At 41.3% G+C, this 25,785-nt stretch overlaps 1 protein-coding gene across 1 annotated transcript; it reads right to left on the bottom strand.

Annotated features, from left to right (window-relative positions):
* Positions 1-1,872: 1,872 nt before the first annotated feature.
* fam241a (family with sequence similarity 241 member A) lies at positions 1,873-25,785 on the bottom strand. Its single transcript, XM_078213463.1, has 2 exons — positions 25,569-25,785; positions 1,873-2,668 (listed from the first exon to the last, which is right to left on the bottom strand). Exons 1-2 carry the CDS (start codon positions 25,638-25,640, stop codon positions 2,435-2,437), a joined length of 306 nt encoding a protein of 101 aa, XP_078069589.1. The 5' UTR covers positions 25,641-25,785; the 3' UTR covers positions 1,873-2,434.

The raw sequence follows: 25,785 nt of genomic DNA, 5'->3' as shown, positions 1-25,785 counted from the left end.
TAAGAAATTCTTCTATGGGTCTCTGTCAACTAGCGTAAAGGAGAACCAGAAGTTGCTGACGAAGGGCAGGAAGAGGAGGAACTAAGTTAGAGAATGGAAGCTCTGCGGGTTAAGTTACATGAGCCGACGGGCTACAGAAGTGGAAGTCTGTGACAAACAACAAGTCAAACTAGCAATGTTTAAACGGATATATTGACACTAGCAATGTTGCTAAAGTGAAACAATGTTAAGTAAGTTATCATTAAGTGGGGACATGAATAAAGACACAAATAGAAGGTAGTTCAGAACCCTTGAACTGTCATTCAATTAAATTAAGCTGTTCAGCTCAGGAACTATTTTAGATCAAGTCTGCCAGTTTGGAATGGAACAAAAGTTCTGCACAAATAAAAGCTCCTGATTCTTGCTGTCATGTCCCTTCAAATGTGAATTTGTTTATCTTGCAGAAATACATGTCAAAAATAGCTGCAAATTCTGGAAGTGCAACTGTTTGTTCCGAAAGGGAAAATTAAAATCAATCAATATTTTGATGTAGCTTTCATATTCACATTTTAGGAACAAAATTTGCATTAACCTGGAGGGAACCTACTTACCGATTAAACACAAGAAGAAAATAAATGCAGGAGGATCTTTTTTAATAAAAGGGTGACAAGAATGTGGAACAGATTACTGGCATGGGTCGTCAAAGAATACGCCTTAATGTGTTTCAAGGAGGAACTAGAGGGGTTCTTGTCAGTAAATGGATTTAAAATTAAAAATGTATGAAGGGAATACCATACATAGAAAATAGGTGCTGGAGTAGGTCATTTGGCCATTCGAGCCTGTACCACCATTCAATATGATCATGGCTGATCATGCACTTTCAGTATCCCACTCCCGCTTTCTGTCCATACCCCTTGATCCCTTTAGCCACAAGGGCCACGTCCAGCTCCATTTTGAACACATTTATTGAAGTGGCCCCAACATCTTTCTATGGTAGAGAATTCCACAGGTTCACAACTCTCCGAGTGAAGAAGTTTTTCCTCATCTCAGTCCTGAATGGCTTATCCCTTATTCTTAAACTGTGACTCCTAATTCCAGACTTGCCCAACATTGGGAACATTCTTCCCGCATCTAGCCTGTCCAGTCCCATCAGGATTTTATATGTTTCTGTTTGATTCCTTCTCATTCTTCTGAATTCCAGCGAGTACAAGCCCAGTCGATCCAGTCTCTCTTCATATGTCAATCCTGCCATTCCAGGAATCAGTCTGGTGAATGAATCTTTGCTGGACTCCCTCAATAGCAAGAATGTCTTTCCTCAGACTAGGAGACTGAAACTGCACATAATACTCAAGATGTGGCCTCACCAAGGCCCTGTATAACTGCAACAGAACATCTTTACTCCTATACTCAAATCCTCATGCTATGAAGGCCAGCATGCCATTAGCTTTCCTTACTGCCTGCTGTATCTGCATGCCAACCTTCAGTGACTGTTCCACCATGATACCCAGGTCACACTGCACTTTTCCTAAACTGCCACTATTCAGATAATAATCTTCCTTCCTGTTTTTGCCAAAGTAGATAACCGTACATTTATCCATGTATATTCCATTTGCCAAGTATTTGCCCACTCAGCCAGACTGTCCAAGTCACCCTGCAGCCTTTTAGCATCCTCCTTAGTTATAGGCGGGTGAGTTGGACCATGCCTGCCTGAAACTGTTTCTTTGTTAAAATTTTCCAATTCATTAACAGCCTCATTTATTACAGCATTGGTTCCTGACATGCTATCTTGCCTCCCTACAGATTTCACCCCTCCTTTCAATGCTGGTAATAAAGTGGACTATGGTCCACAGAAAGAGGAAAGATTGAAGGAAAAATAAATCACGATGTACGGTAGACAGTGGTGCATTTCAAATTTACAAAATGTTTTATTTTAAATATCCAAGTATTGTAAAGCAGATTCAAGAGTATTGATGAAATCAAAATTTGCTTGAGAAAAAACACATTTCAACTGATACTTCATTGCTGTAGAGAATGATGCAAAGATAAATCTGATAGTTATGCAAATAGTTGAGTAAAAATAACTTTACAATAAATAACAAGACTTTTACCTCTAAATAACAAGGCAAATATTTCTCCGACTCCATGCCCTGAGCTTTTCTGAACAAAAGATTTGAGACATCTCTTGTGCCCCAAGATGAAACATGTTCAATAAAAATACTATATTTCAGCCAAAGCCTTGTAAATATTGTATATGTACAGTACATTTTTTGCAAAGGAGGTTAAAAAAGCTTAAAAATATGGTAAATTGTAATACTTTAAAATTTAGGTGCATATGGCATTTTACATTACTGTATATATTTATAAATATATGCATACACAATACAAATTTTGAACATAATTACATAACATATACAAGGTACAAAACTGAATTGCATGTACATTCTTTTGAAGCCTTTTATTCTTGGATGAAAATGATAACAAGGCAGAGAGCACCTACTAAAGTTAAAGCTTGCAAACCAAGGAAGCCCAACATCACCCAAAAGAACACTATTACGACCGGCTCAACAATACGGGTCCCAAAATGCATCCGCGTAAAGCCTAAACTCAGCAGGCATTTGTTGAGTTCCCCAAAGAGTGTCCCCATTTTTTTGCAGTCATCAATGGCACTTTCTTCCTCTTCAACTGGTATCTGTTAAAGAAAAAAGAAAAATAGTACTTGCCATTTTGCCACATACACTGGGAATCCTATTTAAATTTTAATTGTTCTTGTTGTTTACCCACACACATTTTATGAAGTAGTGCCATCCGGCTATGATGTTATTCTAACAGATATTGTTGGGGAAACATCCAATTTTAATTCTTCAATTCCAGCAACAGATATTGAAGGAAAATGTAGAATTTTGTTTTTTTTTACATTAGGTGCGGAATATATGAGTGGAAACCTAGCATTCTTTATGGTGCTGAGGCTAAGAGAACAATACGGCAGGTGGGAGGAAAGATGGAATTAAAATTCGACACCACAACTGGGTTAATTAATAAATCAAGTTCAAGGGAACAGTTGTCACAGTGAAGTAGTAACGAACACTGCAAATCTATCAAAGAAACAAAAAACTGGAAATTGATGGCAGCCTGTTCAGCATCCGGGTGACAAAGGAAGGTTCATGCTAAGAGTATGGTCCTGTAGTTCACGTTTTCTATTATTTGATTTTATCTGGGTTTTTAAATAGACATTCTTAGACCTTGGATAGCATATTTGGGTTTTAATGTCACTTTACACCATTTCATTATCATCTTCCTTCTCCATCCTTTAAACCAGTACCAATATAATAGTTATTTAAGTTGCCTGCTTCATATTTATCTTGTAAATGTATTTAAAAAAATAAAAAGTGAACGGCTCATTGAGAGAGGGCAGTGACCTGGAATTTAACACCACCACCCCAACAGCAGGTTAAGTGTCAAGCGAATAGAATAAAATTATAAAATTCTAGCTCCTGGCTACAACCAGTCACCAAAAGCATAGTGATTCACGACATTGATGAGGCTCCAGCTACAGGCAGGTGAGGGACTATTTAACATTCAAAGGTTGTGACCTATAGTCACTTCACTGGTTCCATGCTGTAATCTCAATTTAAGAAAGACAGTGGGAGTCTCACATTGTCTGCAATCTGGCAGTAAATCACAATGGGAGGCACTGACTGTCAAAGGTAAGTTTTTTAAATGTTCTCACCTTCGAAATTTGTGGGCCTGGAGGAGCAGGAATGCTCCTCTTACAGTGCCTTGCACTTTTCCTGTCTCCCTTTTAAATTTAGTACTATTGATAGATTGATGATCAAGTACATTCTGGCAAATAGATTAAATGTTACTGATTATAAAGAAAAGCACAGAGTGCTTGTTTCATAACACAGAGCGCTTGTGGATTTGTAGAAGTTTCCAAGCAACAAAGCTATGAAGTAACTTAAACACGAGAACATGGACTGCTCCACTCTTAAATTAGACCCAATATTACAATATGATCACCTAAAAACTGGATTTTTCCCCCCTCCCATTCCACCATTTTACTCCACCTTCGATAAACTCCTGTTCCTCCAGATTCTGCTATCAATCATCCCATGACCCTTGCTGACCTATAGTGACTGCCAGTTTTCCAGTATCTTAAGAAAAGATTCTTGTCCATGTCTCCAAGTCTCTTCATAGCTTTAACTGTACCACCCCACTGTCTCCCGCAATGTCCATAAATCCCCTCTTGCTCTCCACCACTCCAACCCCCATCATCTGCAAACTCTCAGCTGTTCCAGCGCTGGTCTTTGGTCCACCAATGGCAGCCATGCTTAGGTTACATACCTTGGAAATCTCTCCCTAAACCACTCCACTTCCTTCAAACCTTCCTCAATGCCCATCTCTTTAAATCAAACCTTTGGTCATCCTTTGTAACGTGTCCACCTTTAGTTAATGTCTATTTTGCTAAAGTCTGTGGGAAATCTTTCTGCAGCAAAGGCCCCAAAAGTGCAAAAGTGTACTCGAGTTCAAATTTGAGAAGGAATTAAGGGTAACTTTCATAAACAGTTAAAATATATGTATTTAAACCCTCTTTTCTACGTTTTGTAGGACTATGCTCCTGGAGCCATTTCAAGAAAATAAAAATGAGATTGATCATATTTCAGTCCTCTAATAACCTGCAACTATCTTTTATGCACTTTGAACTAATAAAAAGCCTATTTTACCCTTTGCAGAATGTCCTCAGTGAAGTGGAAGATTGACATTAACTGCAGCAGTTAAAGTCAAAAAACCCCACAGAGTTGTTGACATTTAGGTATTCCAAAGTTGACTATTCTCGGAATCAGAAAAGCATTAACAATATACCTTATGATGTGAATGGAATCTGCTAATGAGCACATAAGGCTGACTGACCATGAGCAGAAAATCGTACTGGTACTGGAGCCTCTTGCAGTAAAATTGCTACAAGGTTACGGCATTATTATGATTGAATTTACATTGCCTCATTTGGACAAAAACAATTTCCAGCAAGCTAAACTGGCAGGGCAAACGTGGGCTCAGGACCTGAGCTGATGCTGCAGTGAAGTGGGGCACAACTCCATGGAGCACAGGGAATGGAAATCTTACCTGCACAGCTCAATGTGCTGACACTGTCTATCGCTCATTCTTCTCCCCACCCCCCCACCCCCCCACCCCCCCAGCTCACTTCGCAACCCCCCCCCCCCCAAAACATGCACACCCAGACATAAAAAAACCATGATGAAGCCATTCCTTCCCACAATATCTAGTTATTAGGGAACAGTTCTATTACTACACCTAAGTAGCAACTTGGATAGCACTTTCAAAACCGTCAAACATTCCAAGGTGTTTAACAGGTGGGTATAAAACAAAATTTGATACTGAGCCACATGGAAGGGCATATTGACCAGATCAAAGAGAAGGATTTTAAGGATCATCATAAAAGGAGTAAAAAATAAAGTAGACAGACAGATTAATTTAGGGAGGAAATTCCAGAGTTTAGGATTTTGACAGCTGAAGGCATGGCTACCAATGAAAATTGGGAACTCTGAATAAGACGATAATGGAACTGGAGGAGGGTACAGCGACAGGGAAAAGCACTGCGACAATATAAGATGTATAAGTAAAGTTTATTTATTTATTAGTCACAAGTAGATTTACATTAACACTGCAATGAAGTAACTGTGAAAATCCCTAGTTGCCATACTCTGGCACCTGTTTGGGTACACTGAGGGAGAATTTAGCATGGCCAATTCACCAAACTTATGCAAAGTACAGAAGGACAGGCAAGAGAATATGACTAAAGGTGTTTCAAAAGCAGTGCACCAGTATCATCTCAATTAAATCCTATTTCCCATCCCATCCCATTTCCGGATGCTATTACATTCTCATGTTGACTATATGTTGAAATATCTGTTCATGCTATCACAGGATCCAAGATTTTAAAGGCATAAAAATTGACAGTGCCTATTTTCACTAGGAAATACGTTATAATTACAGCACAGAATTTTCTTGTTGACGTCCTGCTCAGTAGATTCTGAAACATATTTTGTTGTATCATGACATTTGGAAAGATATACTTTTGTTAGATGATGACTGCTACAAGGCCAAATGCAACTTACTTTGCATTGCCAATTCTGTACAATCGTTATCCCAGCCAGTTTCTTCCGAATGGCTGAAAAGTTACTTCTGCAGAAATATATATTTTGATGGAGCTTTTCATGAGTACACTTGTATATAAATCTGGGTTTAAATGACTGGATGGTCAGTGCCACTGATGAGATATCGTAGCCTGAGGTAGCTCTCTTGTTTGAGCGTGAAAAAAAGAATCATTTCAAAATTGATAATCAACTCTGTGACATGTGTTCCTGACTTGTGTTTTGAGCCAGTCACCAATTCCTTTCCCAGACTTTCATGCCATTCGCCCATCAAAATGAACGGGGGTGTCCATGAAGCAAAGGAGAACAAATAGTTGTTTTTGGCAAACAAAAACTGGGTACAGAATAGTTAGGTTATATTAATTTTTTTAAAAAAATGGTTAAAAAAATTAAAACAAGTAAATAGAAAAGAAGAGAATAGCAGGGAGAAAAATCAAAAAAGCAAAGCATATATTTATTTTTAAAATGTTTTCAGATACAAGCCTATTTCACAGATAGTTGTCAAGTTAGTCTCGTGGCTTTGTAACATTAACATAGGATTCATTTTTGTGTAAATGAATGAATTAATTATTTTAAAAGTGGTGGACTCAGAAGTCTGCAATGCTGACAGTACAAATTCAAGTGGTGCACAATATTTTCTTGTGGTTAGGATTCAATGCAGCCAGAAGCAGTGCAGGAGCCCACAAGCTTCAGCATGCTGTTCATTTTTTTTTGCCATGACCATCTCGGAAACAAATAATCATTTGAGTTATATTATATATATATGCATAAGAAATATATAACATTCACACAATCATACATGCATCATCTAAAGTCTGCTAAGGCCAGGTCACAATGTAGAAATCTAACTCTTCTGCAATCTTGTTTCTGATTTGCATGGCAAGAGTGAAAACAAAAGTGGAATAATCTCAGTTCTCATCCAATTCATTTTACTGGATCAATCCGACATCAGAGCAAAGTTCATTTGAAAACTGAAAATTAATCATTTCAGGCATGTAGCTCAAATCAACTTGGGGTATTTTATTTATTCTAAAGACAGCTTCATTAGTTTTAACTCAGTCCCCTTATCTATAAAAGTTCAACGTTAGATTTACTTCTTTTTAAACAATTTAACAAGATTTGTAGTCAATGTAAGAGAACATAGACCATTATTCCCTCTACAGTGCACGCTAAAAATACACACGATATTTACACATTAAGAACAAAGTCTATTGATTACATTCATTATTCATCCAAATCTGTAAAAAGAAAAATTCATTTATGGGACGTGGGCGTTGCTGGCTATGTTAGCATTTCTTGCCCATTCCTCCATGCCCTCAAGGTGGTGGTGGTGAACTGCTTTCTTCAACCCATGCAATTTGTGGTGTAGACACATCTACAGTTTGTTCAGGTGTTTTGCATGAATAATAATTCAACTTTGGGCATTGTCAAAGTTGAATTGTCAAAATGCAATTCAGATCAATTTCTGTTAATTTTATGTGGCATTCCGAGGTGTCACTGCATTTACCATGATACGTTATATTTAATGTCAAACATCTCTGGTGCTTATGACCAGAGGGACTTTACATGGTTTCCAGCCCCTCAGTTACAACAGTAGGAAGGCCTAAGAAAGTGGTCTTTCTCCCAATGAGCCTTTGCAATGACTACCCCAAATTTTATGCATCCCTCAGCACATTGTCCTGGACCTAGAATGAGCCAGTCTGCAACAATCATTGTAGCATAGCACTTTCAATCGAAGTTCAGACAGATTAAAGAGTACCTTTCACCAAGTTGATGGTCCTTCAGCAACAGTTGACACTTGTCTAGTGTGTGCTCCTGGGAACAACCCCATAGACCACAAGACTTTATGGAGTTGCTTGGGATAAACATTGATTAAAAAAACCATTCCAACTCTTTCCAGACTTTTTGATCTTTTTTCCCCCACCCATCACTGTTAGACCAGACTACCTGATGGTGCTGGTGATGTGGTTTGGAGGAGCAAGAATGTGTGGCACAAACTGGGACGAGCGCAAAACCAAGGTGAAACAGAAAATGGCCTTGTGGGAGTAACACTCTCTCTCCATTGCAGATAAGAACCTTGTCATTAGGTGTGAGGTGCTCTTGGTGTCCCCGTGCATGGTGTACGTCTTCCCCATATCCCACCATTGCGCCATGGCAGTCACCCAAACTGTCTTCCACTTTATCTGGAGATTGAAATGGAGCATGTCCAATGTGCACACCTCTAGATGTGGATGGAGAAACATACCCCAACGCCATACCACGCTCATACTGAAGGCCATCTTTAAAGCTGCATCAAGCTCTGTATAGATCTTTGGCAAGCAAATGTCAATTGTCACCACGTGCTTATGTTCTATCATTCCCCAGTGTTATGAAGGATGGGTCTGGCCATGTTGCAATTGAATGCTCCATTACCTCTGTCCCTGGGGGAAAAGTTTGTGCAGGGAAACACGTTAACCACAAGCCCATCAGGGGGTAATGTCCTTGAGGCCCTGCAGGAAAAGAAAATAGTGGATCCTATCGGATGATTTCCTGCACAAACCATCAAGTCATTTGACAGAATGTCTCACTGCTTTCAAACAGGCATGACGGTATAGCTCAAATAAAAACATAATACAGCAGATCTGGAATCTGAAAGAAAAACAGAAAATGCTGTAAAATCTCAGCAGGTCTGACAGCATCAGTGGAGAGAGAATAGAGCCAACGTTGAATCAGGATGACTCTGTTAGAGCAGGTAAGCTGATGGCATAGCTTAGCTGAGGCAAGAAGGGCCAAACCAGCCAGATCCTTCATGTGCACCCAGTCTTTCATTGCAAAGCTTGATACATGCGTATCAAGGGGTCAACACATTGCTTAATGCAGCTGCACACAAAAATGTGTTATGATCTAGCAGCTGCCAGATAGATACAGGCGTGGTTGCTCATTTTCTTTCAGCCTTTTTTGGAGACTACCTGCTGGACAGAATGCTAAAATTGTAACCATGATCCAGAATAACTAGAACACTTTCCAGCAGGAGAAAATTTTATACTTTGCATACTATAGGGGTGCAGAAACTTTGCATTAAAACCTCCAATTATGATCTGTACTGGCCAAATACAGATCTCCCACCACATAAAAGATAAAAGTCACGAAGGAAAACAATTCGTTCTGTGCACCCTCCCACTCTCCCCCACAAATATGTGCTGAAAGCTGTATCCCCATAGACAATTGTAGAATTTTCACTGAAAATATAGTATCTCAGCCTGTTGTTTTAAGGAAACTGCAAAACATTTGCTGACTCTGTATTGACAGAGTGTGTTCCAAGTCCCTTCCTCCCTTAGGCCTATAGCTTTTCCAATTACTATCATGACACCCTCTTTTACTGTGAAGACATTTACAAAATACTTGCTCAAAACCTCTGCCACTTCTTCATTTCTCATTATCAATTCTCAGGTTTTGTAAAAGGCACTGATGTTACTTTAGCTATTTTAAAAAAAACATAATTGTAGAAGTTTTTATATCTCTTGCTAATTTTCTCTCACACTCCAATTTCTCCTTCTTTAAAAAAGTCAAATTTTGCTACTTTCCCAATCTTCTGGCTAACCATTAATCTTCACAGCATTGTATGCCTTTTCTTCCAATTTGATACGATCTTTAACTTCCTTAGTAAGCCACGGACAGTGCATGCTCTTGTAGGAGTCTTTCTTCCTCAATAAAATATATCTTTGAGAGTTACGAAGAAAGTCCTTAAAATGTTTGCCACGTCACTGTCCAACCTTTTAGCCTATGTTTCCAGACCGCTTTAGCCAACTGTGTTCATAAACTCACATTAGAAGGATAACACACTAACATGGACCGACATCTTTCACTCTCAAACTGAATGTTAAAGTCTATCATGGGATGATCACTCTTGCCTCGAGGATCCTTCACTAATCTTGTCCAATATACATTACCAGGTCAAAAACGTCTGGTCCCTGGTAGGTTCCAAAATATATTTTCCCAAATACACTATGAATTCATCTTCCAGACTATCATCTTCAAATTTTACACTGACTGTCAATTATCACCATTCATTCAACATCTTAGCTATGGCAACTGAAAATAGTACAATCATTTGTTACAGCCAATAGTCAGGATATTCCCCTCTAATTGTATTATTTAGCAGATACTTTTATCCAAGGTAGCTTACAACACTGTACGTCTCATTTACAAATTAGTCATTATCCAAAATTAAAAAGTTTGGGTGCAAGTTGTGTGAAGTAGAGACTCAAGGGATATGGATTGTCCAGGGAAACAATACCTCATCAAGGAACATATGGTCACCCTAGTCCGTCCACAAATTTTACAACATCCTATCCTGATCATACTTCATTGAGATTTCTGCAACATATTAGTGCTGCATTAAAGATGATTAGGGTGGGGGGGTGAGATGGGGGCTAAAAAAATGAATTCATCTTGATTATGTTGATTTCCCAGGAGCAGACAATGCTGCCAGCAGTTACCAGAGTACAACAATTCCTCAAATAGTATCAACAAGGAAACCTGCAAAAATCACATAAGTAGAATTCAAAGAAAACAACTCACTGAAATAGTCAAATTCACTGCAGATGAATATTTCACTAATACTAGATCAGTTTTGATGAGAACAGCTTCATGCTGGTTGGAAATTTTCAGGTGGCAAGGACAGTGTGATGGTCTCTGAAAAGAGGAGGCACACTCACCGTGCTGTTAGGAAGGGAGTCCCAGGATTTCAACCGAGTGACAGCGAAGGACATTTTTCCCCCCCAAGTCAAGCTGGTGTATAACTTGGATGTGAACTTTGAGGGGTTAGTGTTCCCATGCATCTGATGCCATTATTCTTCTTTGTGGTAGCGATCACGGGTTGGTAAAGTGTCACTAAAAGGAGCCTTGGCAAGTTGTGCAGTTCACCTTAGATATGGTACACATTGTTGCCGTTATGTGTCAGTGGTGGAAGGAGTGAATGTTCAAGATGGTGGATAGGTCCCAAACAAGTGTGCTGCTTTGTCCTCGATGGTGTTGAGCATCTTGAGTAGTATTGGGAGATGCCCTTATCCAGGCAAATGGACAGTATTCCATGACATTCCTGACTTGCACCTTGTAAATAGTGGATGGGCTTTGGAGAGTCAGAGGGTGGGTTACTTGCCGCAGAATTCCCAACCTTTCATCTGGACTTACAGTCACAGTATTTATGCAGCTGGTCCAGTTCAGTTGCTGGTCAATGGTAACTCCCAAGATGTTGATCGTGGGTGATTTAGTGATGGTAATACCACTGAATATCAAGGCGAGGTAGTTAAATTCTTTCTTGTTGGAGATGGTCATTGTCTGGCACTTGTGGCACAAACGTTACTTGCCATTTTTCAGCCCAAGCCTCAATGTTGAACAGGCATGCAGGCTTAGATGGTTTTAGTGTCTGAGAATGGTACTGACTGTGCAATTATCAGCCATGTTGGCCCCATGTTGGAGGCAAGGTCATTGATGAGGCAGCTGAAGATGACTGGGTCAAGTACACTACCCTGAGGAACTCCTTCAGCCAAGTCAAAGGCCAGGAGATTGACCTCCAACAACTCTTACCACACCAAATTCCCACTGATTTCAATTTTTCTATGGCTCCTTGATGGCACACTCAGTCAAATGTTGTCTTGATGTCAAGGGCAGTCGCTCTCACCTCGCCTCTGGAATTCAGCCCATGGTCATGTTTGATCAAAGTCTTCAATGAACTTGGAATTGAGTGGACCTAGCAGAACCAACCAAGCACTGGTGAGCAGGCTGTTGCTAAGTGCTACTTGACAACACTGTCCACCATTTCTTCCATCAACTTTGATGTTGGTAAACAGTGGACTAATGCGGAGATGATTGGATTTGTCCTTTTTTTTGCAGACAGGAACTACCTGGACAACCTTCCACATTGTCAGGTAGATGCCAGCATTTTAATTGCACTGGAACAGCTTGACTAGGGGTGTGGCAAGTTCTGGAATACAAGTCTTTAGTATTATAACCAGATGCTGTCAGGGCCCATAGCCTTTATGTGCATACATAAAAGAAAAAGGAAATAGAAGTATATGACGCAGAGTTAGAAGTAGTAATTGGAGTGTGAGGAGGCTCATTTGGAGGCACCCACATATATTATTGCATGAGGCACTCAGCAACATTGAAATGGAGTGCTGCAATGTTAAATCCTTCAAGGCCAGTGTCAATCTGTGACAATGTCTAATAAGTGAACTGTTGCTAGCAAAGGGCAGTGTGTAAAATTCACTTTGATGGGAAGTAAACTCCCATTGTCTATGATATTCATTTTTTAAGTTTTTCTGTGATCACACAAATTTAGTAAAATACTGCCACTGCTGATGGTATCAGTGGATAAAGTTTGAGGAGAGGAAGCTTGGAAATCCGCTTGAAGATTGATCTCACTGATTCCCACCTTTGTCTTGTGCTCAGGCCTATGGTCAGGGCTATTGTCAGGGCTAGATATGGGCTTGGGAAGCTACTGCAGGAAACAGATGTATAGTTGGATTCATACATTAGCAGATGTGCAACTTCCTGTGATTCTCATCATCGATATATTGTGTGCGAGGTTAAGTCATACGAATTAGATGACACTACCAAGCTGACAATAGGTTAGCATTTAAAAGGAGGACTTGTTGACTTTCTAAAATATTGAAAACCATCATTTCTTATTTTGCCATGCCATTATTTTTACTGTTAATTGCCCATTTTCTTTGTTGAGAAACCCGAACCTCAGCCATGATCAAGACAGAGATCTAAAAAACATTCCTGTAAGGGAACAGCAAGAAGTGTGAGAATTGTGGCATCAGTTCAGTCATCTTGTTAAAACCAAGAAAATCCACTGATGTGGGGAAGTACTGCATATTCTTTACTGTGGCATTTATGCAAAATTAAGTTACACCATTCAAATCTTTGAAATTGATCATGACAGTTGTTCTGTATGCCCACCTTAGAAAGAACTGCATTTAACACAGTAAAGTATCCTAGATGCTGAATGTGAAATCCAGTAAAGCAGATTCATATCAAGCTTCATCTCACCAAGTGTTTGCTCAGTCTGCTTTCAGGGTAATTTAAAAAGCACCTTCATGAAAGATATGTCTATCCAATCCAAGTCACAGGAGCATATTGAATCTAGTTTACTGTATTCATTACTCTCAGTGTGGTCTCCTCTAAACTAGGGAGACCAAAATGCAGGTTGGATGATCCTTTTGCAGAACACCCCCGTTCACCTTACAACCTCCACTGTTATTTTAATTCTCCACTTTGCTCCCATGCTGACATTTCTATCCTTGGCCTACTGCACTGTTGCAGTGAAGCTCAGCATAAACTTGAGGAACAGCATCACTTCTTTCAATCTGGTGCTTTACAACTTTCAGGATGCAACACAGAGCTCAGCAATTTCAGATGATAGCTCTGCTCCATCTTGTTTACTTTCTTTGCTCATTTTGGTTTTTCTCTCATTTTTGCTTTCAGTCAGCAGCACACCTGCTGGGCACATCTTATTTCTTTTCTTGCCCCATTACACTTCTCTTTGGCCTTGGAAGACTAACACTCCTGTCATTCATTCTATCATAATTGCACTTGTCCCACTCACTTCTTGCTTAAAGCTTATTACATTTCTGACTTTTTCCCAGTTTTGATCAAAGGCCACAGACATGAAATGCCGATTCTGGTTTAGAACATAGAACAGTACAGCACAGAACAGGCCCTTCGGCCCACGATGTTGTGCCGAGCTTTATCTGAAACCAAGATCAAGCTATCCCACTTCCTATCATCCTGGTGTGCTCCATGTGCCTATCCAATAACCGCTTAAATGCTCCTAAAGTGTCTGACTCCACCATCACTGCAGGCAGTCCATTCCACACCCCAACCACTCTCTGCGTAAAGAACCTACCTCTGATATCCTTCCTATATCTCCCACCATGAACCCTATAGTTATGCCCCCTTGTAATAGCTCCATCCACCCGAGGAAATAGTCTTTGAACGTTCACTCTATCTATCCCCTTCATCATTTTATAAACCTCTATTAAGTCTCCCCTCAGCTTCCTCTGCTCCAGAGAGAACAGCCCTAGCTCCCGCAACCTTTCCTCATAAGACCTACCCTCCAAACCAGGCAGCATCCTGGTAAATCTCCTCTGCACTCTTTCCAGCGCTTTCACATCCTTCCTATAGTGAGGTGACCAGAACTGCACACAATACTCCAAATGTGGTCTCACCAAGGTCCTGTACAGTTGCAGCATAACCCCACGGCTCTTAAACTCCAACCCCCTGTTAATAAAAGCTAACACACTATAGGCCTTCTTCACGGCTCTATCCACTTGAGTGGCAACCTTTAGAGATCTGTGGATATGAACCCCAAGATCTCTCTGTTCCTCCACAGTCTTCAGAACCCTACCTTTGACCCTGTAATCCACATTTAAATTAGTCCTACCAAAATGAATCACCTCACATTTATCAGGGTTAAACTCCATTTGCCATTTTTCAGCCCAGCTTTGCATCCATTTCTCTCACCACAGATCCTGTCTGACCAATTCAGTATTTCCAGTATTTTCTGCTTTTTATTTCAGGTTTCCAGCATCCAATGTATTCTACTTTTCCACAAGAGTATTATTGTTGCCCTTGTCCTCTCCAAGGTTACTTTATCGCTCCAGTAAATATAAAGCAGCATGAGTCATGAAAGCAATCTGCTCAGGTCATCGCCATATCTACATCACACCCCAAGGTGGAAAATCCCACAAGATTTGGAGTTATATTTACAAGTGTGTAGTACTGGATGGTTGCATTTCCCCTCCTGTTTAATAAGACAATTTGGGTTTTTTCCATAACATTTGTTGGGAGTTCCAAACTCACCTCATCATCAGGTGGAGTCAGGGAAGTATATGGCCCAGCATGCTCCAGGAGGTTCTAAGCATACGCAGCCTGGCATTTGGTGTTCTTTGGGCTGAGGACAGGCCCAATGTCCATGCATAGAAAAACAAAAAGAGCGCATATCTTCTTGTAACCAAGGACGGAAGCACCATGTTAGAGAAGAGCCCTAGAAAGGGAACAAGGAGAGGGATCCCAAGTAGCACAAAGTGCTGCAGTTGGCCGGCTTTAAGTATCGGGGGCTTGGGAGAACTCCTGGAGATCAAAGGAAGTCAGTGACTCCGTGCTGCGAGGGAAAAGATAACCCTTGGAGCAGTAATGTTCTGTTCGATACGGCTGAGCAAGTGCCTCGGATCTCAAACTTTATCTACTTTTAAGCAAAAAAAGTTACAGGCTCTTAATCAGATTGTAACACAAGTTAGTGGTCTGGTCCAGGATTGTAACACGTTACTAAATATTAAAACTAACGCTGCAAAATATATTGGTAATGCACGATACCACCTGAAACATCCTATTTGATGCTACTACAGACATGCAATGAAAAGAAAGAAATTACATTAAAATCAACATCCTGTCAGAAGCCAGGGGAATTCCTACGTGACTTTAATTTTTCCAGACTAAATTTTGAGAATTCCACATGCAAGACTGAAACATTGTTATACTCTTCCTAGTATCTCCTATTTGACATGTTAAGATACGGATTGTGTTCAGAACTGGGATGTATAGTTTGATCCAGAATTTGCTCCCCTGCAGTCTCTGTGCATCTATAGTAGTCTGTATTTGTGCCAACTGCTCATACAGGAAACACATTACCAGCTTCTTCTGAGAAGTTAGAAACATAGAAAGAAACATAGAAACCCTACAGTGCAGAAGGAGGCCATTCGGCCCATCGAGTCTGCACCGACCACAATCCCACCCAGGCCCTACCCCCACATATTTACCCACTAATCCCTCTAACCTACGCATCCCACGACACTAAGGGGCAATTTTAGCATGGCCAATCAACCTAACCTGAGGTTAGAACTCCAGAGATACATGTTCAGCAATTTAAATTATAAAACATCTAATAATGTCAGTTTGGCTGGTTTGCTGGTCATTACAGGATACAAAATCTTATTTCTGCTTCTTAATTTCTTTAACATCTTTCTAAGAAATGAAGACAATGTCTGTCAGCTCTTGAATAATGACTTAAGACATTCATTAGAACAGCTAAGTATCTGACTTAGCAGGAACAGCTTTATTATTATAGTTATTATATTCACACTGAGCTACTAAAAGTAACTCTGTTAACACCCCATGATTCCATTTCTCTCTAGTCTATTTTTAATTTTGTCAAGCTTTGATCTTACAATACTGTTTTCCAATCTAACCTATTGTATATCCTTGGACCCTTGCTGAAACAAAATGTATTGAACTTCAATTTACAGCTTTGTCCCCTTTCACTTAATGTGTGAATGTCCACTGGCGCGAGTTTAAGGGGAAGGAAAAGGATTTTCATCGGCAGAGAACCAACTTTAAAGATATCCGCCCTGTCAAATGAAGGCTCAGATCAGAAAAAGTATCATTTAACATTTTCAAAACATGCCATAGAATAACTTCCAAGTGAGAAGCCTTTGAAACACAACTTATTGGAGAAAAAATTGATGAAATGTAAATGTAAAAGAAATGATACCAGAATCCAACATCAAGTGGCTTCACTACATACAATTTAGAAACCTTCCCATGGGTCTTCTCTTCCTGCGCTGCCATAACTCTAGCCTGGAAATGTGCCAATGATATTTTTTGTCTCTTTAAAATGTTATACTAACACACTCTGTGTGTTCTCCACACTGTCTGTGTGTGGAGTTTGCACATTCTCCTCGTGTCTGCGTGGGTTTCCTCCGGGTGCTCCGGTTTCCTCCCACAGTTCAAAGATGTGCGGGTTAGGTTGATTGGCCATGCTGAAATTGCCCCTTAGTGTCCTGAGATGCGTAGGTTAGAGGGATTAGCGGGTGAAATATGTAGGGGTATGGGGGTAGGGCCTGGGTGGGATTGTGGTCAGTGCAGACTCGATGGGCCGAAGGGCCTCTTTCTGCACTGTAGGGTTCTATGATTCTATAATTACTCTTGCTTTTGTAAAAAATTTACTACAATAGCATGAATGTAGGTGCAAGCTGCATAGCACCTGCAGTCATGTCCAGAAGACCACTCAGGTTAACGGCTGTTAGGAAATTTGAAATTCAATTCTAAGGCTGTATTTTCCTCAGAGGTGGGCTCACTGCTTGATGAATGATCACCTTTTTGGAAAGAAAGGAGTTCTTCAGTGCTGCCATTGGCTTACATTAAAGGAATGTTCTGGTATAACAAGAACAATTTATTTACATAGCATCTTGAACATAATGACACATTCCAAGATGCTTCACAGCAGTATGACATTGAGCCACATTAGGCGATATTAGCTCAGATGACCAAATATTTGGTCAACAAGGTAAGCTTTAAGAAGTGCCTTAAAGGAAAACAAGGTGGAGAATTGCAGGGATGGAATTCCAGGGATTGGGGTCTAGGCAGTTTACGGAATGGCCACAAATGGTGGAGTAATTATGGACTAGGAATGCACAGGAAGCCAGAATAAGAGGGCATATCCCTTGTCGGTTTGGGGGAAGTGAGAGAAATATGGCAGGACTTGGCGATGGAACGATTTGAAAAGGATGGGAATTTAAAAATCAAGATGGGCAGCATGGTGGCACAGTGGTTAGCACTGCTGCCTCACAGCACCAGGGACCAGGGTTCAATTCCAGCCTTAGGTGACTGTGAGTGTGGAGTTTGCACATTCACCCCATGTCTGGTTTCTATTGGGTTACGGGTGAAAGGAGAAAAGTTTAAAGGGAATATTAGGGGGGGCTTCTTCACGCAGAGAGTGGTGGGAGTGTGGAATGAGTTGCTGGATAAAGTGGTAAATGCTTTTAACATTTAAGAAAAACTTGGACAGGTTCGTGGATGAGAGGGGTGTGGAGGGATATGGTCCAAGTGCAGGTCAGTGGGACTAGGCAAAAAATGGTTCGGCACAGACAAGAAGGGCCAAAAGGCCTGTTTCTGAGCTGTAATTTTCTATGGTTTCTATGGTCTGCGTGAGCTTCCTGCAAGTGCTTCGGTTTCCTCCCACAGTCTAAAGATGTGCAAGTTAGGTGGATTGGCCATGTTAAAAGGCCCTTTAAGTGTCCCTAGTGTTAGGGGGAGTAGCAGGGTAAATGCGTGGGGTTACAAGGATATAGCAGGAGGTAGGCTTGGGTAAGATGCTCTGTCAGAGAGTTGGTGCAGACTTGATGGGCCAAATGACCTCCTTCTGCACTGTAGAACATAGAACATAACAGCGCAGTACGGGCCCTTCGGCCTTCGATGTTGCGCCGACCAGTGAAACCCATCTAAAGCGCCTCTAATCTACACTATTCCAATATCATCCATATGTTTATCCAATAACCATTTGAATGCTCTTAATGTTGACGAGTCCACTACTGCTGCAGGCAGGCATTCCACGCCCTTACTACTCTCTGAGTAAAGAACCTACCTCTAACATCTGTCCTATATCTCTCACCCCTCAATTTAAAGCTATGTCCCCTCGTGCTAGCCATCACCATCCGAGGAAAAAGGCTCTCACTATCCACCCTATCTAATCCTCTGATCATCTTGTATGCCTCTATTAAGTCACCTCTTAACCTTCTCCTCTCTAATGAAAACAACCTCAAGTCCCTCAGCCTTTCCTCATACGATCTTCCCACCATACCAGGCAACATCCTGGTAAATCTCCTCTGCACCCTTTCCAATGCTTCCACATCTTTCCTATAATGCGGCGACCAGAACTGTATGCAATACTCCAAGTGCGGCCGCACCAGAGTTTTGTACAGTTGCAGCATGACCTCCTGGCTCCGAAACTCAATCCCTCTACCAATAAAAGCTAACACACCGTATGCCTTCTTAACAACCCTATCAACCTGGGTGCCAACTTTCAGGGATCTATGCACATGGACACCCAGATCCCTCTGTTCATCCACACTACCAAGTATCTTATCATTAGCCCAGTACTTTGTATTCCTGTTACTCCTTCCAAAGTGAATCACCTTGCACTTCTCTGCATTAAACTCCATTTGCCACCTCTCAGTCCAGCTCTGCAGCTTATCTATGTCCCTCTGTAACCTGCCACTTCCCTCCGCACTATCTACAACTCCACCGACTTTAGTGTCATCCACAAATTTACTAATCCATCCTTCTACGCCCTCATCCAGGTCATTAATAAAAATGACAAAGCAGTGGCCCCAAAACAGATCCTTGCGGTACACCATTAGTAACTGGACTCCAGGATGAATATTTCCCATCAACCACCACCCTCTGTCTTCTTACAGCTAGCCAATTCCTGATCCAAACCACTAAATCACCCTCAACCCCATGTGTCCGTATTTTCTGCAAAAGCTTACCATGGGGAACCTTATCAAACGCTTTGCTGAAATCCATATACACCACATTAACGGCTTTACCCTCATCCACCTCTTTGGTCACCTTCTCAAAGAACTACTGTAAGGATTCTATAATTCTAGGTTGCTTAATTAGGAGCCGACAAAGGTCAGCAAGCACAAGAGGTGATGGAGAAAATGACTTGCCGCAATTTAAGACATGGGTTAACAATAAAAGCATTTAATAAAGACTTTGACTATCTTAAAATCATTTCAAACGATGTTATTTATAAGATGTTTGTGTGTGCTCTGTCCCTAGACTCCAATGCTTTCAACAAACACTTTTAAAATTTGGGGTTATTCATATTTCAAATGAAGCAATCAGCTTCTTACAAACCCAGAGAGACATTAAGCTGTAGCATTGCTTAGGATGCAATTGTGGTTTCATGAGTGAAAACTTGAACAAAACACACTTTGTTTTATCTCATAATTAAGTCAAGATGGGATGATTTTTTTTGTCCCAGTTCCTGGGCTTTAGAAACAGGAAATAAAGCCAAATGTTTAAAACTACGAGTTTCCTTTGCATGCATGATGTGCAACTCCAGTGGTCAGTTGAAGGAAGCCTGTACTTCAAAAAGATTGGGGTTTCGAAGTCATTACTGAAGGGTCTGTGTGATGAATTTCCCATAAAGGTCCATAAACAAAATTAGAACTTATGGAATAAGAGAGCAGCAGCAGCATGTATACAAAATTGGCAGAGTGACAGGAATGGTTGTTTTTTGGACTGGAGGGAAGCATACAGTGGGATTCCCCAGAGTTCGTTACTTGGACCACTGCTTTTCTTGATAATAAACTAATTACCTAGAATTGGGTGTACCAGACACAATTTCAAAATCTGAGGATCATCCAAAACTCGGAAGTATTGTCAATTACGAGGAGAAGTGTTAAACTTCAACAAGATAGAGAGGTTGATGGAATGGGTGGACACGTGGCAGATTAAATTTAAAGAACAGAAATGAGAAGTAATTCATTTTGGTCAGAAAAACAAGGAGAGACAATACGCGGTATAATTTTAAAGTAGGTGAAGAAGCAGAGAAACCTAGGCCATACGGATACAAATCATTGAATGTAGCAGGGAAGGTTGAGAAGGCAGCTAGTATAGCACAAGGGATCCTGGGTTTTTGAAAAAGGAGCACAAAAGCAAGGAAGTTATGATAAACCCGTTTAAAACTTTGGTTTAGCCTCAACTGGAGTAGTAAGTCCAATTCAGGGAGAACATGAGGGCTTGGGAGAGGATGCAGACAGGCTCCAAGTACGAGGAACTGCAGTTACATGGATAGATTGGAGAAGCTGGGTCTGTTCTCCCTGAAGAAGGAGGTTTAGAGAAGATTTGGTAGAGATGTTCAAAATCATGAGGGGTTTTCATTAAGTACAGGATGGGATGGAGGGGGAATTGTCTTCATTGGCTGAAGGATTGAGAACCAGAGAAATCTGACTTAAGATTACTGACAAAAGAACCAAACACAACGTGAGGAAAAGCTATTTTACCCAATAGGTCAGAATTTGGAATGCACTGCCTGAGTGTATGGTAGAGGCAGATTCATTCTGAGCTTTCAAAAAAGAATTGGATAATTATCCCAAGAGAAACATTTTGCAGGACAATGGAGAAAATGCAGGGGATTGTGACTAGCTGAGTTGCTCTTAGTAAGAAGTCTCACAACACCAGGTTAAAGTCCAACAGGTTTATTTGGTAGCACGAGTTTTCGGAGCACTGCTCCTTCCCTGCTTCATCAGGACTCACCTGATGAAGGAGCAGCACTCCGAAAACTCGTGCTACCAAATAAACCTGTTGGACTTTAACCTGGTGTTGAGAGACTTCTTACTGTGTTTATCCCAGTCCAACACTGACATCAGAGTTGCTCTTAGGAGACAGGACAGATAATAGGCTGAATGGCCACCTCCTCTGCTGCAAATATTCTATAACGCTAAGTGACTGTATCCTCTTACATTTGGTTTCACCCTTTATACTAATCAAAAAGCAAGTGAAGTTAGCAATCAATAACAGTGCTGAGGGGTGGAGGTAAATCCATTTAGAGCTATTTGTAGCAACTCTGAAGTCACTTCTGACCAGTGTTTAAATTTCTTTTATGATCTCTTGTTCTCCTGGCATTTAAGTTGCCTGTCTTTATGATCATTTTTATTTATAATCATCTTATCCAAGTTGCTGATAGAAGTGAAGGACCAAGGAAGGGATGCATGTGAAGTTCTCTGTGACCATCTGTCAGTGTCTGTACAATCCCATGAAGAGTTTTAACAACACCAGGTTAAAGTCCAACAGGTTTATTTGGTAGCAAATACCATTAGCTTTCGGAGCGCTGCTCCTTCGTCAGATGGAATGGATTTCCACTCCATCTGCCGAAGGGGCAGCGCTCTGAAAGCTAATGGTATTTGCTACCAAATAAACCTGTTGGACTTTAACCTGGTGTTGTTAAAACTCTTACTGTGTTTACCCCAGTCCAACGCCGGCATCTCCACATCACAACCCCATGAAGACAGTGGTGAGCCAACCTCAATGGTATACTCTAAATCTGAAGATAGGCTGTAACAGCAGGCCTAAAGCTACAGATGCAAATTGACTAACAATTATGAGGTAAGATTTTGCCTGTTCACAGTATGTTCACGGCACTCCACAAAAGGCAACATCAACCAGCAAAGCCTAACTGGCCATGCCCATCCAGATGCCATCATACTTACAGACAACATTGCATTCAACTGGCAGCCACCTTGGGCAAGTCTCTACACAAGATCCAGGTCAACATATAGAACTCTGTCACATGCTGCTAATATGTACTACAGGGCTGGCACAACCTCTATCGGAACCAGTTCATTATAGCCTCGAGTTGCATTTCCTGTCTCTTCAATTGTGCCTGCTTCATAATCCACAACCCTTTGACCTACTAATCGGTTCAAATACCTTTCCAAAGCCTCAGTTTAACCGAGTCTGACAAGACTATTGTTAGGCTTGCTCCAGCTTACTGGTGCGAGGTTGGGGCCATCTTAATTCTTTGCTCTCATTTACTCATACTAATCCCTACTGCCGCCCAAATCTGGTGTCAATGACATTTGGTTGGCTGACAAGAGTTGGGTGAGTGTGGCAGGAAGTGTGAGGCAGGAATTGTGGGAACAGCCCCAAATAATGTTAAGCAGTGATGGGGATGTGCGCGATTGTATCTGGGGGAAGGAAAGCCCAGAGCCCTGGCTTACTTCTGCGAATCAGAGAACAACACCTGCTCCTCCTAGTCCAAAAAGGAAACATTTAATAAAAACTTACTGACTGTTTTGGCCCACCTCTGGGGCTTGCTGTTCCTTTGTACCATACTTCAAAGAAGCACATGGCTGCTTGATGCAAGAACTTCATTGGCTGCCAGAAGCCAAGATTAGATGAGTAGGTCACTGCAAGAATTTTAAGATCTTGCATGCTCAGTTTTCATCATATGTAGGGTCTTTAAAATCCAGTGGTTATAAAGCTTTCAGAGTATTTGTGTCCCCCCCATCCTATTGTGATGCTTATTTCCAATTGGCTCCATTCCTCTAAAATTCACCTGCAGATGAATGGTTGTTTCAATTGTTCCCAAAACAAACATTTCCCAGGCAGAAATACAGGAAGAAAGAGCAGCTGAGGAAAAATGTAGGAACTTCTCAACAGGAAGCACATTTTGTGACTTCTGAGGGAAGTTTAAAATCCTCTACAGATTATCGAGTTAAAGGCCATTTCCAGGATTCACGCTGACTTATGACAGGTAAGGTGTTACTCATTGACTGCCAGTTTCTGTCTTGTATTTGACATTAAATTTAAACTAGCTTTTGGCACAAATATCAAATTGTATCACCGCTCTAAAATTTGTACTCAAACCAGACTGGCTTTTGAAATCTCAGCAGGTCTGAGAGCATCTGTGGAGAGAGAATAGAGCCAACATTGAGTCTAGATGACTCTTCGTCAGTGTTAATTAACTTAGGAACCAGTTACTCTCTGTCAGTGGTTAAGTCATGATGTGGAGATGCCGGCGTTAGACTGGGGTAAACTCAGTAAGAAGTCTCACAACAAGTTAAAGTCCAACAGATTTATTTGGTAGCACAAGCCACTACCTTTCGGAACGCTGCTCCTTCATCAGGTGAGTGGGATTTCAATTCACAAACAGGGCATATAAAGACACAAACTCAATTTACAAAATAATGGTTGGAATGCGAGTCTTTACAGGTAATCAAGTCTTAAAGGTACAGACAATACGAGTAGAGAGAGGGTTAAGCACAGGTTAAAGAGGTGTGTATTGTCTCCAGCCAGGACAGTTAGTGAGATTTTGAGCGCTCCGAAAGCTAGTGGCTTGTGCTACCAAATAAATCGGTTGGACTTTAACCTGGTGTTGTGAGACTTCTTACAGTGGTTAAGTCAGCAGAAGTTATTGAAAAAGAATCTCAAACAACACGGGTGTGTTAGCTGTTTTTTCCTCAGCCGATGTTCAAAGAAAGCCAGTTTCTTTTCATACTTTTCCAATTCAATCAAATCAAGTCAATTCAGAGTCTCAACAAGTCGAGACATTTCCGATCCAAGCTGACAAGACAGGGTATGCAACCCCTACCCTGTCTTGGGCCTGATCTATATGAGCCAAGCTGATTGGAGTAGGCGGAGGTTTCCTCCTCCAAGGCTTGATCTCATTTGCATCTTAGCCAAAAGGCCGAGGTGCCGCTTTTAAAAATTGTTTCATATGAAAATGAAGCTTAAATGCAACCCAATGACCTCAACCAAGTGCAGCATCAGCAGACCACACTTCTCGGCCTTTTGGCTAAGATCAAGTGTAGTATGGATCGCCTGCACTTGGTTGAGGTCATTAGGTTACGCTGAGGCTTCATATGTTTCATATGAAGCAATTTTTAAAAGTGGCATCTCGGCCTTTTGGCTAAGATGCAAATGAGCTCAAGTCTTGGAGGAGGATCCTCCCCCTTCTCCAATCAGCTTGACTCATGTAGATCAGGCCCAGGACAGGGTGGTTTTGGTCTCCCGTCCTGTCTTGTCAGCCTGGATCTGAAATGTCTCAACTTGTTGAGACTCTGAATTGGATTTGATTTGATTGAATTGGAAAAGTATTAAAAAAAAAATCAGCAGACCACACTTGATCTTAGCCAAAAGGCCGAGAAGCGACGTTCAAAGAAAGCCAGTTGTAGCAATCACATCACTAACCTTGACTGTGATCGCTTCTTAGCCTTTTGGCTAAGATCAAGCTCAAGATCAGGTGCAATACCTATTATTGTCAGCTTAGATCTGGTATGTCCCTTGTCTGTAGACCATGAATTGAATTGCTTTTGAGTAAGGACTGCCCATTGACTTGGTTAAGACCTTTCTGATCTGTAAAGCCTATAGCACCACACCCACTGCACCAAAAGCAGCAGTTACCAAATGTTTGAATACTAAATTGTCAGGATTGCTACATTGTATGCAAATTGTACTTGGGTGTTCTAATTCACCTGACACCCTCACTGCCACCTTTCTTGTCACAACAGTTTTGAATGCAAGCAAATAAGCCTGGAGACACCAGCATTTCCAGAAATGCAATCTCAAGGAATGACCGTACAGTAACCTCACACTTCAAAACACTGCATAGCACTCTATTAAGTTATCCGCAGAGAGCTAAGTGATCATTACCATTCATCATCTGAAAAGGAACGGAACTACAAGTCCCAGGGCGCAGTGCATTTAGAGCTCCCTCCCTCCCGCCTGGCTCTGCCAGGGTGATACTCTTCCCAATTTAAAGCAGCCTCCACAGATTTGGGCGCCGAGTTTACCTTTCGCATTCGGTTTTGCAGCTGGCTGCACTTCGGATTTTAAACAGTACACACCCACAACGTAATAATATAAACCGCACGGCGGGCAAACAGCCAAACCAATCACTGAATTTAACACATTCCCCTGGTTTCCCGACCTCCCAGTTTTTTAAAAAAGGAGGAAGTAATACAGTAATGGCCCCACTGTCAACTCATTTTATACTGTCGAGCAGCCCCTCACCTACCCCCCAGGGGGAAATCAATAAAGTTCAATCCATGCAGCCCGCTGGCAGCATGGGTGGGTAGAGTTTACCTGTGGGCTCCTGCCGTTCCTCTTGGTGCCAGTGTGGCCATTCTCGCTGGCCTGGCTGCAGTGCCGCTCCATGGAGCCGGCTTGTGTCCCAGGGTGAGTGAGTGTATCAGTCTGTCACTCAGTGTATCTCTCTCTCTCTCTTGTATCAATGTGCGGCTCCCAGCCCCGCGCGCCACCCGCACGCTCTCCTTTAGAATGCACGGAGCGTGCCCTCAGT

The sequence above is a fragment of the Mustelus asterias genome, chromosome 1, assembly GCF_964213995.1.
Source record: "Mustelus asterias chromosome 1, sMusAst1.hap1.1, whole genome shotgun sequence".
Lineage (NCBI taxonomy): Eukaryota > Metazoa > Chordata > Chondrichthyes > Carcharhiniformes > Triakidae > Mustelus > Mustelus asterias.
The sequence above is the reverse complement of the archived record's forward strand: the minus strand, read 5'-3'. Positions and strand labels throughout refer to the sequence as shown.

What these genes read in the sequence shown, in the direction of transcription:
- fam241a (XM_078213463.1), bottom strand. Translation starts at nt 25,640, where the DNA reads ATGGAGCGGCACTGCAGCCAGGCCAGCGAGAATGGCCACACTGGCACC. An exon ending in GGAACGGCAGGAGCCCACAG is followed by an intron (nt 2,669 to 25,568) that starts GTAAACTCTACC and finishes TTTCTTTAACAG; the next exon opens with ATACCAGTTGAAGAGGAAGA.